Source organism: Bos indicus x Bos taurus, chromosome 20, assembly GCF_003369695.1.
Source record: "Bos indicus x Bos taurus breed Angus x Brahman F1 hybrid chromosome 20, Bos_hybrid_MaternalHap_v2.0, whole genome shotgun sequence".
Lineage (NCBI taxonomy): Eukaryota > Metazoa > Chordata > Mammalia > Artiodactyla > Bovidae > Bos > Bos indicus x Bos taurus.
The window spans coordinates 53,356,228-53,376,236 of NC_040095.1; the positions used below are offsets into that span (position 1 = coordinate 53,356,228).

General features: G+C 34.7%; 1 protein-coding gene across 7 annotated transcripts in view; it reads left to right on the forward strand.

Annotated features, from left to right (window-relative positions):
• The window catches only part of CDH18 (cadherin 18), a 1,278,678-nt gene that overhangs the window by 958,510 nt on the left and 300,159 nt on the right, over positions 1-20,009 (forward strand). For all 7 annotated transcript variants that reach the window (XM_027520189.1, XM_027520190.1, XM_027520194.1 and 4 more), the window contains one exon: positions 19,018-19,312. In XM_027520189.1, coding sequence (XP_027375990.1) covers positions 19,018-19,312 — 295 coding nt within the window. The remainder of the gene's footprint in view (positions 1-19,017; positions 19,313-20,009) is intronic.

Below are 20,009 nucleotides of genomic sequence, written 5' to 3' on the forward strand. Positions count from 1 at the left end.
CCTTCTTCACAGTCCAACACTCACATCCATACATGACCACTGGAAAAAACATAGCCTTGACTAGACAGAACTTTGTTGGCAAAGTAATGTCTCTGCTTTTCAATATGCTATCTAGGTTGGTCATAACTTTCCTTCCAAGGAGTAAGCATCTTTTAATTTCATGGCTGCAGTCACCATCTGCAGTGATTTTGGAGCCCAAAAAATAAAGTCTGACACTGTTTCCACTGTTTCCCCATCTATTTCCCATGAAGTGATGGGACCGGAATCCATGATCTTTGTTTTCTGAATGTTGAGCTTTAAGCCAACTTTTTGACTCTCCACTTTCACTTTCATCAAGAGGCTTTTGAGTTCCTCTTCACTTTCTGCCATAGGGGTGGTGTCATCTGCATATCTGAGGTTATTGATATTTCTCCTGGCAATCTTGATTCCAGCTTGTGCTATCAATAAAATGATAGACTTCACTTTATCATGGCATGCTATTCATTTCATGTAATTTTTTATTGCATTTGCTAATTAATACATAATGAAGAATAGTACATGTATTTTTATAAGGGGTACTGGACTCATAGCTTCCTGGTTTGATATCAGAATAATATTGTTTTCAAGTAATATATTTGGAAGCAATCTCTATTTTGGGGAAGGGGCTATGCCGTTTTGGTATTTTCTCTTGCCTAAATGTATAAAAACATTCACTGGTGAAACTGTGGCTCAAGCAGGTGATCTCAAGTGGTGGTAATTTTGCTTCTCAGGTGACATTTGGAAATGTCTAGAGACCGGGAGAAAATGCTACTGGCACAAACTGGGTATAGGCTACAAATTCCAGTCAACATCCAACAGCAAAACATGCAGTACGGGCTCCCTCAGTAAAGAGTGATGTGGTCTAACTCATCAAAAGTATTAGTCTGTGTAATATTGGCTTAGAGTTTTCTTTATGCCAAGGATGTAGATTACAAAAACAGTTGCTTTAAAATATAATAAGCTATTTACCTTTTTTTCTACTTTTAGTCAGTTTTGATGAATTGTGCTTTTAAGAAATTTGTCCATTTTAAATGAGCTAACATTTTTGGCCAAAGCTTGTTTTTTTTCCTTATTGACATTTTAATGCTTGTGTTATCTGTCATGGGATTCTTTATATATTCCGGCTATTGGTAAATTCTTTTTTTCTTTGTTTTAAAAAAGTTTTGTTTTTGTCATGCTAAGATTTTATAGATTTAAGAAATTTTTGTGATAACTAAATTTTGGCTTTTAAAATAGTCATTTGTCTTTTTTGTTTGTTTGTTTTAAAAACTCTCCTCTTGACTGTATTTATTTATTTATTTATTTATTTTGCTTTTTTAGTCTACATTCCTAAAGTTTAATTTTCTTTTTTTTCTCTATCTTCTTGATGTAGAAATTTAAATCACTGTTTTTGGGCCCTTTTTAAATGCAGTTGATCCTTGAACAACATGGGTTTGAATTCCATAGGTGCATTTATACATAGATTTTTTTTTCAATAAATACTCATACAGCATTACATAACACATGGCTGAAACTGTAGATGTAGGATCATGGAAATGAAAGGTCATCTGTAAAGTTATCTGAATTTTCAACTGTGTGAAGAGTCAGCACCCCTGATCTCTACGTTGTTCAAGGGTCAGTTGTATATACATTTAAACCATACATTTCTCGTTCCCTCTAAGATCAGGAACAAGACAAGGGTGCCCACTCTCACCACTGTTACTCAACATAGTTTTGGAAGTCCTAGCTATGGCAATCAGAGAAGAATAAATAAATAAGTAAATAAAAGGAATCCAGATTGGAAAGGAAGATGTAAAACTCACTCTTTGCAAAACATGATGTTGTGCATAGAACACCCTAAGATAGTACCAGAAAATTACTAGAGCTGATCAGTGAGTTTAGTAAAGCTTCAGGGTACAAAATCAATACACAGAAATCACTTGTATTCCTGTATATTAAACCATACACTTCTCTCAAAACATAGCTTTAGTTGTATGCCATACTTTTCAATATATTGTGTTTTCCTTATATTTTGGTCAACATTTTGTTAGTTCCCCTGTTTTTCTTCTAGTTTTATTGAGATATAATTGGTATACCACACTGTATATGTACAGCAGAGGACACCACCTTAATGGCCGAAAGAGAAGAGTAACTAAAGAGTTTCTTGATGAAGGTGAAAGAGGAGAATGAAAAAGCTGCCTTAAAACTCAACGTTGAAAATAGTAAGATCAAAAAAAAAAAAAGAAAATAGTAAGATCATGGCACCCAGTCTCATTACTTCATGGCAAATATATAGGGAAAAAATGGAAACAGTGAAAGATTATTTTCTTGAGTTCCAAAATCACTGCAGACAATCACAGTAGCCACAAAATTAAAAGACACTTGCCGCTTGGAAGAAAATCTATGACAAACCTAGAAAGCCTAATAAAAAGCAGAGCTGTCACTTTGCCGACAAAGGTCCATCTAGTCTAAGCTATGGTTTTTCCAGTAGGCATGTACAGATGTGAGAGCTGGACCAGGAAGAAGGCTTAGCACCAAAGAATTAATGCTTTCAAACTGTGATGTTGAAGAAGACTCTTAAGAGTCCCTTGGACAGCAAGGAGATCAAAGCAGTCCTTCCTAAAGGAAATCAACCCTGAATATTCACTGGAAAGACAGGTGCTGAAACTGAAGTTCCAATAATTTGCCTACCTGATGCAAAGAGCCAATTCACTGGAATAGGCCGTGATGCTGGGAAAGAATCAGAGCAGGAGGAGAAGGGGGCAACAGAGGATGAGCTGGTTGGATGGTGTCACAGACTCAATGGACATGAGTTTGAGCAAACCCCAGGAGATAGTGAAGGATGGGGAAGCCTGGCATGCTGCCATTCATGGGATCGCAAAGAGCTGGACATGACTGAACAACAACAAATAAGTACAGCATTAAGATTTTGTTCTTTTCTTTGTTTTCTCTGAAGTATAATTAACTTTCAACACTATGTTAGTTTCTAGTATGCACATAGAGGTTCAATAGTCCTATACATTTCAAAATATTCATCATGATGACTCTAGTTATATGTCACCATGCAAACATATTACGTAGTTAGTGACCCTATTCCCCACAGTGTAGATTTTGTACCTGTGACTCATTTATTTCTCACGTGGAAGTTTATGCTTCTTAATCCCCCTCCCTCATTTGTCTTCTTTCCTTCACCCACCATTTCCCCTCTGGCAGCCACATGTTTGTTCTCTGTATCTACAAATCTGCTTCTGTTATTTTTGTTTATTTGATGTTTTTTACATTCCACATATAGTGAAATCATGCAGTATTTTTTCTTTTGGTCTCGTTTATTTCACTTAGCATAATATCCTCAATTGCATCCCCGTTGCTTCCCATGACAATATTTCATTCTTTTTTTTATGACTAATATTCCATTGTGCATGTGTATACACACCACGTCTCCTTTATCCATTCATCAATAGATAGGCATTTGGGTGGTTTCCGTAACTTGGATGTTATAAATAATATTGTGAATATAAGGTTGCGTACATCTTTTTAAATTAATGCTTTCATTTTCTTCAGATAAATACCCAGGATTGGAAAAGCTGGATGACATGATAATTCTATTTTTAATTTTTTCAGGAACCTCTATATTGTTTTCATAGTGGCTGCTCCAATTTACATTCCCACCAACAGGGCATGAAGTTTCCACTTTCTAATTCTTGCCAATATTTGTTGTGCTTTTGATTACAGTTATTCTAACAGGTGTGAGGTTGTATTCATTGTGGTTTTGACGTCTGTTTACCTGATGCTTAGTGATATTGAACATCTTTTTGTTTAGCTGTTGGCCATTTCTATGTCTTCTTTGAAAAAATGTGTATTGAGAGCCTCTGCCCTTTTTAATAAGTGGGTTTTTTTGATGTTAAATAGAATGAGTTATTTACGTATTTTGGATATCAAACCCTTATTAGGTATATATTGAATAGTTTGCAAATATTTTATCCCATTCAGTAGATGGACTTTGCACTTTCTTGATAGTTTTATTGATTGTATAAAAGCTTTTTAACCATGATATAGTCCCCTTTATTTACTACGTTAAATCTTTTGACTTCTGGTTTATTTAGAGATGTGTTATTCAACTCTGAATATTTTTTCTCTATATCTTATTTTCATTCATTTGTATTTTTCCATTTTTATCACTTAGCATAATCTATAAGTTTATATCCTTTTGAAATTTATTGTTACTTATATAATCAAGCATATGATTCTCTCTGGGAGAACATTCTTTGTCAGCTTGACAAGAATATGTTTTATACAGTTCTTAAGCAGTGTTTTGTAGTCAGTTTGGTTAGCTTGATTGATGGCACAATCAAAGTTTTCTCTCTCCTTTGTAATTTTGTGTATTTGTTATATCAATTATTGAGAGTGAGGTGTTAAATATACCACCTTTAATTGTATTACCCTATTCTTCCTGTTAATTATGTCAGTTTTTGCTGCATGAATTTTTGTGTTCTTTAATTAGGCTTATGCATATTTTGGATTTTTTATTTGCTCTTGATGAATCATGAAATGGTCTCTTTTGTCTCTTGTAATGTACTTTGTATTGAAGTATAATTTGTCTGATATTCATAAGCTTTGCTTTTATATACTTATAATTAGCCTATGTATCATTTTTCCTCTTTTACTCTCAGCCTTTTTATGTATTTTCATTTAAAGTACATTAGTGCAGACAACATGTAGCTGGGTCTTATTTTTTTTAATTTCATCTAAAATTTCTGCCTTTTATTTGGTGTATTTAGTACATTTATGTAGTTTATTAGTTTTTATTCTGATATTCACAAAATATAATATCCATCCTTATGAAAATGCATAATTCTTTGTCTCTTAATATATATGCAAGTGTGTATAACCATCACAACTCTCTAACTCCAGAATATTTGCATCACCCCTAAAAAGAAACCTCATACTCATTAGGAGTCACTCTCTTTTTCTCTCCTGACCCCCAGTCTATAGCAGTATTTGTTTAGAGATTGTTTGAAATTTGTTTTCATTTATCTTGGGTACATACCTCAACTAGTATTACTGGGTCATATGGTAAGTATATGTATAACACATTGAAGAGTTATTAAATATTTTTCAAAATGACATAATTTTACAATTCTGTCAGCAATGTATGAGGATTCTAATTTCTCCATATCCTTGCTTATAATTATATTTTATATCTTACTAAAATTTTAGCCATCCAAGTAGGTATGAAATGTTGCTCATTGTAGTTTTAATTTTCATTCTGTAATGACTAACGATGTTGGTCTTTTTGTATAGTTACTAGTTACTCACATATCTTCTTTTGAGAAATGTTTTATTCAGTTTTTTGTACAGTTTTCAATTGAGCTATTTGTCTTTTTATTGTTGTTTTGTGTCACTTATAAATTTTAGATACTAGACTCATTGAATATATGGTTTTCAAATATTTCTCTCAATCTATGAGTTTAGTTTCACTTTCTTGATGATATGCTTTGATGTAACAGAGATTTTAATGTTGATACATTCAATTTTTTTTTTTTTTTGGTTTGGTTTCTTTTGATTTTAGTGCCATAGTTAGAAAATATTGATTACTCCAATGTTACAGAATTTATACCTCACTTTTATATTAAGATTTTTCCACATTTTGGTCTTAGTTTTTTTTTTTTTTTTAATTTACTTTGACTTGGTTTTTATATATGATGTGAGGCCGGAAAGAAGTTTCATTTTTTTGCATCTGTAATCCTTCCAAATTTGTTTAAAAGAGCATTCCTTCCTCCATTAAATTATCTGCATACACATATATTGAGCATCAATTGACCCTAAATGTAAGGGTTTATTTTGGAACTTGGATTGCATTTCTATTCCACTGATCTATATGTCTCTTCACATCCTAGTTTCACATATATTCTTCTGTATTGTAGTTTTGTGTTAAATTTTGAAGTCTAGTATATCTGGTTTTCTTACTTTATTTTTTTTGCAGTATTGTTTTGGCTATTTAGGTTAAGATTACCTTACATTTCCATATGAATTTTATGAATGACTCATCTTCTAAAAAATTTGAGATTTTGGTAGAGATTAAAATAAATAAATATTGCATGATTAGCAATATTAATGGAGAAGGAAATGGCAACCCACTCCAGTATTATTGCCTGGAAAATTCTGTGGACAGAGGAACCTGACAGGCTACAGTCCATGGGGTCACAAAGAGTCGTCGGACATGACTGAGCACATCAGCACAGCAATAGTAAATTTTCATATCAACAAATAATTTGGATCTTTTAATTTTTTTTCAGGGATAATTTATAGGTTTCATTGTTTACATTTGCTCTGCTTTTGTTATATTTTTATTCCTAAATACTTTATTGTCTTTAATGCAGTTTTAAATTGATTTCTTAATTTAAATTTTGATTATTTATTGCAAGCCTATAGAAATAAAATGTATATTTCTATATTCATCTTATATCTCAACATATACTAAACTTACTTTCTTTAGCTTTAATAATTTTTGATGGTCTGTTTAGGGTTTTGTATATAAGAAAAATCATGTCATCTGCAAATACAGGCACTTTTTGTTTGTTTGTGGTTCTAAAATGGGTGGATTTTTTTTTTTTCTTAATTGTCCTTGCTAGAACCTCCAGTGCTGAACAGAAGTGGCAAGAGTGGATATTTGTCTTGCTTTTGATCTTTGGAGGAAAACTTACAATCTTTCACTATTAATTATGATGTTACCTGTTGATTTGTTTTGAGTATATCTCCCCCTGGAGAAGGGATGGCCATCTTTGAAGCTGTTCCCTTCTACCCTCATTTGCTTTGTTGTTTTTATTGTGAAAGGTGTTGGTTTTTCTCAAATGGTTTTCAGAATCCGTGAAATAATTATATAATTTTTGTCCTTTATAATACTGGTATGTTGTATTATATTAATTGATTTTGATATGTTGTAAGAAAACTTTCTTCTCTTAATAAACCACACAGTTATAGCAGATAACGTTTTTTATATGTTCCCAGATTTGATTTGCTAATATTTATTGAGGATTGTTGTATCCTATATTTATAAGGTAAACTGACCTGTAGATTTCTCTTTTTGTGATATTTCTATCAGGTTTTGGTGTCAATATAAACTGGCCTCATACAATGAGTTTAAATTATTTTTTGGAGAAGTTATAGAGGAGTGATGTTAATTATTTCAGTGTTTGGTGACAGTCACCATGTGGCTATTGGACTCTAAACTTTTCCTTGTGGATTTTCACTGTGACTTCAAGATACTGATTTTCAAGACTACTGTAGAGTTGAGGGAAGCAGGGAGGATGTAAGTAGGGTACATTGTGTGTGCTAAGTTGCTTCAGTTGTGTCTGACTCTTTGTAACACGATGGATTGTGGCCCACCAGGCTCCTCTGTCCATTGGTTTCTCCAGACAAGAATATTGGAGTGGTTGCTGTGCCCTCCTCCAAGGGACCTTTTTGATCCAGGGTTCGAACCTCAGTCTCTTAAATCTCTGGCATTGGCAGGGTGATTCTTTACCACTAGGGACTACCTGGGAAGTCCATAGGATGTGTTGAAACAGCACAAATTTCACTGCTCACACAAAGATTCAGCTGTTTTTCTTGTTTACAATCTCCTTGGAATGCTGCAGTCACTGGTTAATTTCCAGAGCCCTAAAAAGTTGATTATTACAACTTTTTGTCAGCATTACCATTGCTTTTATGGAGGAGAAAATTGTAATGGTCCTTCACTGTTTTTGCTGATTCACCATTTTTGCTGATGTCTACAGTGTAGTGCGAAGAGTTGACTCATTGGAAAAGACCCTGATGCTGGGAGGGATTGGGTGCAGGAGGAGAAGGGGACGACAGAGGATGAGATGGCTGGATGGCATCACCAACTCGATGGACATGGGTTTGGGTGAACTCTGGGAGTTGGTGATGGACAGGGAGGCCTGGCGTGCTGCGATTCATGGGGTTGCAAAGGGTTGGACACGACTGAGCAACTGAACTGAACTGCACTGAAGGAAAAACATACCCTTGAGGAAGTTGTGTTGTTTTGTTGTGTAATTATTAGCTTTGGGCTTAAAGAAAGATAATCTTAGAAGAAATAGATTGCATAACAATTCAGACCTTAAGAAAAAATATGTCTTACATAAACAAGACATAAAGGAATGTGGGGGAAAAAAAAAGTTTGTCCCTTTTTCTTCCTTGGACTCTTTATCAACCTACCTAAGAATGAACTCCCTCACTAGGGGCTTAAAACAACACAGATTTTTTTTCCCTAGGGTCAGAAAGTGAAAGCGAAAGTTTCTCAGTCCTGTCTGACGCTTTGCAACCCCATGGACTGTAGTCCATGGAATTCTCTAGGCCAGAATACTTGAGTGGGTAGCCTTTCCCTTCTCCAGGGGTTCTTCCCAACCCAGGGATCGAACCCACATCTGCATAGCAGGCAGATTCTTTACCGCTGAGCTGCAAGGGAAGCCCTAAAGTCAGAAGGTCAATATAATTCCCATGGCACTAAAATCACAGCTTAGGCAGAGCTTCATTCCTTCTGTAGGCTTTGGGGAAGAGCTACAGAAGGCTCTTTCTTGGCTTTTCCTGCTTCTAGAGATGTTACTTGGGACTTCAACAAAATCTCTTACATTTCAAACCCAGCAATGAGGCACTGAATACTTCTCACACTTCCTTTTGTCTCTCTCTCTCACCTACCTAGAATGGATTCCTCCCTATTAAGAAGCCACATGTCAGATTAGTCCACGCTAAAGAAATTAAGGGGATTTCCTTATCTCAAAAGGAAATTTTGAGATATCACAAATATATCACAATCATGTTTGTGAATTTATTTTTCTTGAAAAGCAACATATTCAGAGTTTCCCAGAATAAAGACATATGTTGAAGGACAAATAATCCACTTACCAAATTTATTTATTTATTTTTGGCAATGAATTTTTTAATTTAAATTGATTTATTTTAATTGGAGGCTAATTACTTTACAATATTGTATTGGTTTTGCCATACATCAACATGAATCTACCACGGGTGTACACATGTTCCCCATCCTGAACCCCCCTCCCACCTCCCTCCCCATACCATCCCTCTGGGTCATCCACCTACCAAATTTAATATCATGACTTCTGTGTACCACCTGATCTCTTCTGATATTACTACTTCTTTACTTTTTCTCTGTTTCCTTATTAAGTGTGATTCTTACATATTGTATACTGTCATGTTTTCTGCTTAGTGTCTGCTTTCCCCCAATGGAATGAATGCAGGCACTACCCAGACAGAAATCTCTGCCTCCTTGTTCAGTGATAGATTTAAGTACCGAGTACTGTGACTGATCCATGGTGGATATTAAATTTTTTTTTCCAATGAAAGAACTCCTAAAAATGACTGAAGGATCAAACAATAATCTTAGATTTTATTGTCAGATGACATTTCCAAAGGAACAAAATCATTCACATTTCCATTATCTTTCTCCTCCCTCACTTCTATATACAATTACTGTTTTCTTGCCTGAGAAAAAGGTGCTAAAATAAATAGTTTAAATGGGGATAAAATCATAACACATTTGAGAGTGTGAGCAGTGGTTTAGGTGGGTAATTTTACGGAATTGTATTAATGTTTAGTATACCTTGAGGTGTTTTTTTTTTTTTCTCTTTAAAAGCAGATGACAGAGCCACCCCTTTCTCAGCTAGATTTTTTTTTTTATTATTTTTTAACTTTTTATTTTTATTGGAATATAACTGATTAATGGGGCTCAGTGGTAAAGAATCCACCTGCCAGTGCAGGAGACATGTGTTCTATCCCTGGGTTGAGAAGATCTCCTGGAGAAGGAAGTGGCAACCAAATGTAGTATTCTTGCCTGGAAAACCCCATGGACAGAGGAACCTGGCAGGCTACAGTCCATGGAGTCGCAAAGAGTCAGGTACCAACTCAGTGACTAATCAGCAACAACATACCTGATTAACAATGTTATGATGCTTTCAGGTGGACCCCGAAGGGTCTCAGGCATACATATACATGTATCCGTTCTCTTCCAAACTTCCTTCCCATCCAGGCTGGCACATAACGTTGAGCAAAGTTCCCTGTGCTATACAGTAAGTCCTTGTTGGTTATCCATTTTAAGCATAGCAGTTCTCAACTAGATATTGATTAGAAGATAAAAGAAGACATTAAATCTGATAGGGAATATGTTTTCTGGTCCCTTATGTTTCTCATTTTAATTCTAATCAAGTGGTCACTTATTGAGGCTACAAAGCGATTAATAGTAAAATTCTTAAGCCATGAGTGTATTCTGCAGTGGCCAAATATTTGGCACACTGAATGCATCTCTCTGAAGTAGAGCTGATGGGCATGGGATTCTGACAACTTCAAACTTTAGAGATATTTTGTGGTTTTTCATCTTGTGTGTTAATACCCCTGATCTTGGATTCGGGGGGAGGGGATATAATAGTTAAAACATATGTTCCTTTTTGCTCCTTTCCTCCTCCTCTTTTTCATTTACTGGTTTTCTTTTCTAAGAATACCAATAATTCAATCATGAAACCTTTGTGTGTATACAAGGACCTTGGATGTTTCTAGTTAAACAAATGCAATCCTTATTTTCTTGCCCTCATCTAATTTCTTAACATTTAATTGATAAACACTAGCTTTTTGGTTGAACAAAATACTGACACTGCATTTAGCAGAACCTTTTACATATGAATTGGTGAATGATTAAATATGATGATTATGTATTCTTTTTTTGTTGTTGCATGAAGAGACTGATGTGTTAATTACCAACAGTAATTAATATGTATGGTAAAAACATATTTGATATATTTTTTCTTTGCATAATTACTTATTAAGAGTTCAATTGATTTTTGTTTTATCTGCTTCTGGTTTAAAATAAATATAACATTTACTGGAATGAGAGATACACAGTAAGTTTTAATGACATGTCTTTCCTGTGATCCTCACGTAGCTCTAACTTTATATCACCTGTATTTTATGTGTTGGAAAAATGATTATAATGAAATCACTATATAATATTTCTCACTCTTTCTGATTAATACTGGAATATTATAAATACAAACTTCCTATTCATAAAAATGCATAAATTATATAGTCCAAAATATCACATTTTAAGCCAGTGGCCTAACTTTAAAACATAGCTTGAAGTCCTAACTCGAAGCCACTTTCAAAATTAATTGCTCTGACACTATCTTCTTAACCTTTTAAATTTATTTTTCCCCAAAGGATAGAATATTATCTCAGTGAGGAACTCTGCATTAGAAAGAAAGTTATAAATTTTTAGGTCCGATTCAAATGTGGTCCAGGGTAAATAGATAGTTTTCTGAGAGAAACTCATGTGAGTCATGTTAGCTTTCTAAGTGACACAGGTTACTCCTTAACACTAAGGAAGAGACAATTTATTAAAGGAATACCAGAGAAGAGTTCATTTTGCTTCATTTGGGTGATTGTGTTTTCTTTTCTTTCTTCCTTCTTGTCCTTTTACTGTTCTTTAAAGAACAACTAATTAACTCTATGTTATTATGTGATCAGATACACAAGGATATTTTATTCTTGCTTTAGGACAGTATAAAAGCTCTCTTTCAGCATAAAAATATCACTCACTTTGCAAATTCTCATGATTCTATAAGTATATCCCCATTACTATGGGTTATGCAAGACCCTTCTACTGTGCTCTTTGTAGGATTAATGAACTATGTGTGACTAAAGTCAACTTTATTTTCCAATTTTTAAAAAATATTTTAATGGAAAAAAGATGGAAATCTCTCAATATAGTAGCTAGCAAACTGACAATGCAATATTTCAAAAAAAAGTGGTAGTTGCTCAGTCATATCCAGTTCTTTATGATCCCCTAGACTGTAGCCTGCCAGGCTCACCTGTCCATGCAATTTTCCAGGCAAGAATGCTAGAGTGGGTTGCAATTGCCTTCTCCAGGGAATCTTCCCGACCCACGGATCAAACTCAGGTCTCCTGCATTGCAGGCAGATTGTTTACCATCTGAGCCACCAGGGAAGCATCCAGAGCATTCCTACTTTATGACTCTTTTCCCAGTTCCTTTCATTTGATGTCTCATTGCTGCCCACCCTCAAAGATAACACATTTCTATTCTGATTATCAGCGTAACATAATCATCTGTATCTAATAGCCTCTTTTCATGATTTAAGATTTCTACCTCTTCTACAATCATTACTCTTTAGCCATTTCATTCAAAATATTCATTCATTCATTCATTGTTTTTTGCCTTATAAAACCTAATATAAAACCCGTGTTCTTCCAGAATCTTAAAGCCTACGTATTAAGCAAAACAAGACAATGTAAGCAGTGTGTCCCGTAATTTCTGTTGGAGTGCATGTTGTAAACAAAAATGAATTTTTAAGAATAGGTTGAATAGAGAAGAGGTAATCCTGAGGGTGGATCACTTTGTGGGTTCACAAATAATACTCATCATAGTCTTGAAAACTACTTATTGATTGACCTACTGCTACTGTGATGGATTTCCATTAGTGTTACATGGAAACTATTATTTCAAGGACAGATGAGAAATTTTAAAAACCCATTGAATAAGTGATCATCTCCATTAGTAAAACACTCAAACTAGATTTATTTTAAAAATATATATAGAGTCACAGATATAGAAAGCAAATTTATGTTTACCAGGGAATAAACAGGGGAGGGATAAATTAGGAGAATGGAATTGACATACACTACTATACATAAACCAAAGATGGAGAAGCTCTATAGAGTCAGCAAAAACAAGATCGGGAGCTGACTGTGGCTCAGATCATGAGCTCCTTATTGCCAAATTCAGAGTTAAATGAAGAAAGTAGGGAAAACCACTAGACCATTCAGGTATAACCTAAATCAAATCCCTTGTGATTATACAGTTGAAGTCAGAAATAGATTTAAGGGACTAGATCTGATAGACAGAGTGCCTGATGAACTATGGACTGAGGTCCGTGACATTGTACAGGAGACAGGGATCAAGACCATCCCCATGGAAAAGAAATGCAAAAAAGCAAAATGGCTGTCTGGGGAGGCCTTACAAATAGCTGTGAAAAGAAGAGAAGCAAATTGGGAGAATGGTATTGTAACATGTATAATATCATATAAGAAATTTATCACCAGTCCAGGTTCGATACAGGATATTGGGGCTGCTGCACTGGGATGATGCAGAGGGATGGTATGTGGAGGGAGGTGGAGGGGGGTTCAGGATTGGAAACATGTGTACACCCGTGGCAGATTAATGTTTATATATGACAAAACCAATGAAATATTGTAAAGTAATTAGCCTCCAATTAAAATAAATAATTTAAATTTTTTTAAAAAAGTAAAAAAAAAAGAAGAGAAGCAAAAAGCAAAGGAGAAAAGGAAAGATATAAGCATCTGAAGGCAGAGTTCCAAAGAATAGCAAGAAGAGATAAGAAAGACTTCCTCAGTGATCAATGCAAAGAAATAGAGGAAAACAACAGAATGGGAAAGACTAGAGATCTCTTCAAGAACATTAGAGATAACAAGGGAATATTTCATGCAAAGATGGGCACAATAAATGACAGAAATGGTATGGACCTAACAGAAGCAGAAGATATTAAGAAGAGGTAGCAAGAATACACAGAAGAACTGTACAAAAAAGACTTTCACGACCCAGATAATCACGATGGTGTGATCACTCTCCTAAAGCCAGACATCCTGGAATGTGAAGTCAAGTGGGCCTTAGAAAGCATCACTATGAATAAAGCTAGTGGAGGTAATGGAATTCCAGTTGAGCTATTCCAAATCCTGAAAGATGATGCTGTGAAAGTGCTGCACTCAATATGCCAGCAAATTTGGAAAACTCAGCAGTGGCCACAGGACTGGAAAAGGTCAGTTTTCATTCCAATCCCAAAGAAAGGCAATGCCAAAGAATGCTCAAACTACCACACAATTGCACTCATCTCACATGCTAGTAAAGTAATGCTCAAAATTCTCCAAGCCAGGCTTCAGCAATATGTGAACCGTGAACTTCCTGATGTTCAAGCTGGTTTTAGAAAAGGCAGAAGAAATGTGTATAATATCATATATGAAACGAGTCGCCAGTCCAGGTTCGATGCAAGAAACTGGATGCTTGGGGCTGGTGCACTGGGACGACACAGAGGGATGGTACGGGAGGGAGGAGGGAGGAGGGAGGAGGGTTCAGGATGGGGAACATGTGTATTCCTGTGGTGGATTCATGTTGATATATGGCAAAACCAATACAATATTGTAAAGTTAAATAATAAAATTTTAAAAAAAGATAAAGCCAAAAACAATTGTTAAAGATAGAAAACGATGGAAAATACATGCTGACCTCAGCAAAAAAAGAAAAAAAGAAAGAAAAGGCAGAAGAAGCAGAGATCAAATTGCCAACATCTGCTGGATCATCGAAAAAGCAAGAGAGTTCCTGAAAAACATCTATTTCTGCTTTACTGACTATGTCAAAGCCTTTGACTGTGTGGATCACAGTAAACTGTGGAAAATTCTGAAAGAGATGGGAATACCAGACCACCTGATCTGCCTCTTGAGAAATTTGTAGCAACAGTCAGAACTGGACATGAAACAACAGACTGGTTTCAAACAGGAAAAGGAATACCTCAAGGCTGTATATTGTCACCCTGCTTATTTAACTTATATGCAGAGTACATCATGAGAAATGCTGGGCTGGAAGAAGCATAAGCTGGAATCAAGATTGCTGGGAGAAATATCAATAACCTCATATGTGCAGATAACAGCACCCTTATGGCAGAAAGTGAAGAGGAAATAAAAAGCCTCTTGATGAAAGTGAAAGTGGAGAGTGAAAAAGTTGGCTTGAAGCTCAACATTCAGAAAACGAAGATCATGGCATCCGGTCCCATCATTTCATGGCAAATAGATGGGGAAACAGTGAAAACAGTGTCAGACTTTACTTTTTGGGGGCTCCAAAATCACAGCAGATGGTGATTGCAGCCATGAAATTAAAAGACGCTTTCTCCTTGGAAGGAAAGTTATGACCAACCTAGATAGCATACTGAAAAGCAGAGACATCACTTTACCAACAAAGGTCCATCTAGTCAAGGCTATGGTTTTTCCAGTGGTCATGTATGGTTGTGAGAGTTGGACTGTGAATAAAGCTGAGCACCGAAGCATTGATGCTTTTGAACTGTGGTGTTGGAGAAGACTCTTGAGAGTCCCTTGGACTGCAAGGACATCCAACCAGTCCATTCTGATGGAGATCAGCCTTGGGTTTTCTTTGGAAGGAATGATGCTAAAGCTGAAATTCCAGTACTTTGGCCACCTCGTGCAAAGAGTTGACTCATTGGAAAAGACTCTGATGCTGGGAGGGATTGGGGGCAGGCAGAGAAGGGGACAACAGAGGATGAGATGGCTGGATGGCATCACCGACTTGATGGACATGAGTTTGAGTGAACTCCAGGAGTTGGTGATGGACAGGGAGGCCTCATGTGCTGTGATTCATTGGGTCTCAAAGAGTTGGACACGAATGAGTGACTGAACTGAACTAACTATTCATTTCGATGTTTGGCAAAACCAATACAATTTTGTCAAGTTTAGAAATAAAATAAAATTAAAAAAAAATAAAAAAAGACAAAGCACAGGTTAAAAAAAATAAAATGTGTGTGTGTGTGTGTATATATATATATATTAAAAATTATGTAAACTAAAAAAAAAATAGATAACTAGTAAGACTCTACTTTATAAAACAGAAAACTCTACTCAATGATCTGTAATGACTTATATCAAAATAGAATGTAAAAACAAGGGGATATATATACCCTTTCACCAACAGGCTCTTTAGTTCTTCACTTTCTGCCATAAGGGTGGTATCATCTGCATTTCTGAGGTTATTGATATTTCTCCCGGCAATCTTGATTCCAGCTTGTGCTTCCTCTAACCCAGCGTTTCTCATGATGTACTGTGCATGTAAGTTAAATAAACAGGGTGACAATATACAGCCTTGACGTACTCCTTTCCTATTTTGAACCAGTCTGTTGTTTCATGTCCAGGTCTAATTATTGCTTCCTGAGCTGCATACAGGTTTCTCAAGAGGCAGGTCAGGTGGTCTGGTAAATCAACTATACTCAAAAAAATAACAATAATTAAAAAAAAATAAAATACTCAAGCTAAATATTTACAACAATTTATGTAATCCAAATGTATTATTATAATATTTCAGTGTACCTTTGACTGTGTTGTACAACAATATCAATACTGTTAAGTAAGGAAATCAGTCCTGAATATTCATTGGAAGGACTGATGCTGAAGCTGAAACTCCAAAACTTTGGCCACCTGATGCGAAGAACTGACTCCTTGTAAAAGACCCTGATGTTGGGAAAGTATGAAGGTTAGAGGAGAAGGGGACAGCAGAGGGTGAGATGGTTGGATGGCATCACCCAACTTAATGGACACGAGTTTGAGCAAGCTCCGGGAGTTGGTGATGGACAGGGGAGCCTGGAGTGTTGCAGTCTATGGGCTTTCAAAGAATCGGAAACTACTAAGCAACTGAACTGAACTGAAGTTATAATTCACTGGCTCCTGCAGATTATGGGGGTTTCCCAGGTGGTGCTAGTGGTGAAGAACCCACATGCCAATGCAAGAGACTAAGAGATGCAGGTTTGATCCCTGGGTCATGAAGACCCCCTGGAGAAGGGTATGGCAACCCACTCCAGTTTTCTTGCCTGTAGAATCCCATGGACGGAGGAGCCTGGTGGACCACAGTCCATAGTGTCCCAAGGAATAAGACATGGCTAAAGCAACTTAGCACACACTGCACATTTACTATCTAGTTAGACATAACTTCTGAAACACTTATGCTAAGTGCTATGTTAATTCTCAAAACTTGAAAAATGTGGAGTTAGATTCAAGTGTTAAAATCTAAAGCCATAAATTTGCTGGCATTTATCTTTAATTGAATAATTTATCATAATCCATATAAAGCATAGAGCATATAAAATTTTAACAGATGCTTTAGATTGACAACTTTACTACTTTCACATACTTCTGTTGCTGGTCTATGTCCATATGCCTATTCAAAAAATACATATAGTTAACTGCAGTGTGATCCTTTCGTCCAAAACTAAATAATTTCAAATTAACCACTCTAAAAATGTAATAGTATATGATAATATCCTCAAGAGTCAATTATCACCATTGTCATATCTTTCAATAGTTAGTTGTTAGAAGGTTTAACTGTTTCTTTCAGTGTTTTTAATTAGTCATATTTATTATATATAGATTTATAATCCATACAGAATATAGCAATAGCTACTAAAATGACTTCACCTTTTGGTTAATTTAATAACATGCATGTTCCAGAAAAGGTTTTAAAAACGTTTGCTCAGAGAATTTGGTCCTTTACTTTGCTGTGTTTTCATCATGGGTAAATGCAAAATTGGAGAATATGAAACAGACTGCTCAATCGATATTTTGTAGACGTCTGTTGCATAAATGTTAAATCTCTTCTTGTAGGTGCTAAAATGATGTAAAGAGATATAAATAAATGAATAAATTCATTTTCATGCGTGCCTGCAACTGTCTCCATACAACTCATTCTACTGCTTCTTTTAGTAGTTAATTTACTAATGAAGTGTGAATCTTTGAAAGCTGTGTTTTTTATATTCTGCTAATGTAGTTTTACTCCTTTTTAGAAAAACTCCAAAAAAATCAGTTTGGAAATTATTTAATTTGTTGAATCTGAGTGATGCCTATCAAAATTTTATCCCTGATTATGTCTTATGTGTTTTCAAGAAACAAGTACAGTTTTTCCTGATGTACTGTTATTTATGTTTCGGACCCCTTCATTTTCCCGTTGAAATAGTCCTTTCCTTATATTATCTTTTTTCTATATTTTATCTTTAAAAATGTCTTCTAAGAGTTCAGAGACTTTAACATAAACCTTGAAATTTTTTACCTTGGCTAGAAACCAAAATGCTATGTGAACAAGGTTATATATTTTCAGTGTTTCAGAGTGTCAGAAATGTGCAAAGGTGAGTAGTTGTGGTTATGTGACCAAAAAGGTTCCGTGTGAAGGATAACTGTTCAGATCTCTTGGGAGAAACAATTTTTCAAGTATGTGTTTGAGATTTAAGAAAATACTGTGGATGTTCTCAGCTAGAAATATAGCAATGCTATTCATAGAAATATTAACTGAACTTCGATGTTATAATTCATTGTGTGAATTATATGCAGTTTAAAAGCATTTGCTAATATTTAAATGATAAAAAGTTTTTAAATTATCTTAATGTACAATATCTTTCTTATTGAAGACCTCTGCTGAAATATTACTCCTATAATGTCTATTCAAACAAAATTCAATCATTTTAGTTTTACAAGTGAGATTTATTAGTGTATCTCAATTAAAAATCAGGGCCTACTTACTGATTAAATCTATACTGCCATTTAGAGTGTAAAGTTTCATAATTTTTCAAGAAAGAGAATATTCCATCACAAGGTTTTTTTTTTTTTTTTTAATTTAGCAATCTGGAAGATATTTGTTTTTCCAAATTATAAAATTAACATTCCTGTAATAAATAAGTGTCCATTTTGTGGAAATTTTAATAAATAATTTGAATCTCAAATTTTACTATAATATTTTTAAAATTTTAATATTGAAATATAATGGCAAGCAGTTAATTCTTAGTTTTGTTTTTTTTTAATTCCCTGTGGAAATAAGGAAGACAACTGTGATTTACTGGTAGTTTCTTTTACAATTTTATTCTGTATAGGTAACAAAACATTGATTTAGTATAATGACAGCAAGGGTTATGCTTTTAATAAGTATTGCTCATTAATTTTTCTTCAATAATTAAGTCTCTTAGAACATAATAAAATATCCCTATTTATACCAAGTAGAGAAAAACTGCAGATAAACATGATTTTAGCAACACCTGGGACATTGGAGAGAAGAAAATGGTCATAACCAAACTAAGTATTAAATTATAGATAGGCAATTTTCAGAGAACACCATGTAAGGTTGGAATATAATATTATCTTAAATTTTTCCATCTTTGTCTACAGCTGCACTCCAATTCTGACAAAGGTGATGGGTCTGTCAAGTACATCCTTACTGGAGAAGGTGCTGGGACTATTTTTATCATTGATGATACCACTGGTGACATCCACTCAACAAAAAGCCTAGACAGGGAGCAGAAGACCCACTATGTACTTCACGCGCAGGCTATTGACAGACGAACAAACAAGCCCCTTGAGCCTGAATCTGAGTTTATCATCAAAGTGCAAGACATCAATGACAATGCTCCAAAGTTCACAGATGGACCATACATTGTAACTGTGCCTGAAATGTCGGATATGGGTAAGATAAATCATTTTTATATTTTGGAAGTTAATATATTTTTGAAGATATAAAATAATATTTTGAAGACTAATATTTAAATATTTGGGGGGTGTGAAGAAATTTGAAGAAATTCCAAATATTTTAATAATTGCCTATAGCCTAAAGTTTTCAGGAATATTTCTGCTAGCTGTCCTAGTATTTATTAAAACAAATTTCTGGAGTTGTTAGTGTAAGTAACAACTTGATCTCAAGGAAAAACCATTCATACATGATAAAATACTTGCAATCCTTGCTTAATTGGTGTAATTTTTTTTTTTTTTTTTTACCATACCAACACAATTAGTGATAGTTTGTGTCAACACATACAGTAGAATGTTGGAAATCTATTGCTATGTGTTTTCAACTTTCAAGTTATGATTAAATTATAATAGGACTGATAGTCCAAGCAATAGTTATATTAATCAACAAAATTTGCAGAAACCCTTAAGCATTTGCATCCTTTATTTTAAAATATATGATAACCATGTGAAATATTTTAAATGCCACATTAAAGCTATACAAACTGATATACAGTATGTAAGTGATTTTCCCAAGTTCTTTTATGAATTGCCATGAAGAAATTGACCCCAGTCTCTCCTGAATATAGAGCCTACACTGTATTTGATAAGTCATGATAGAGATTTCCAATCTTCTGGTGATTTCTAAAACCTAGCTA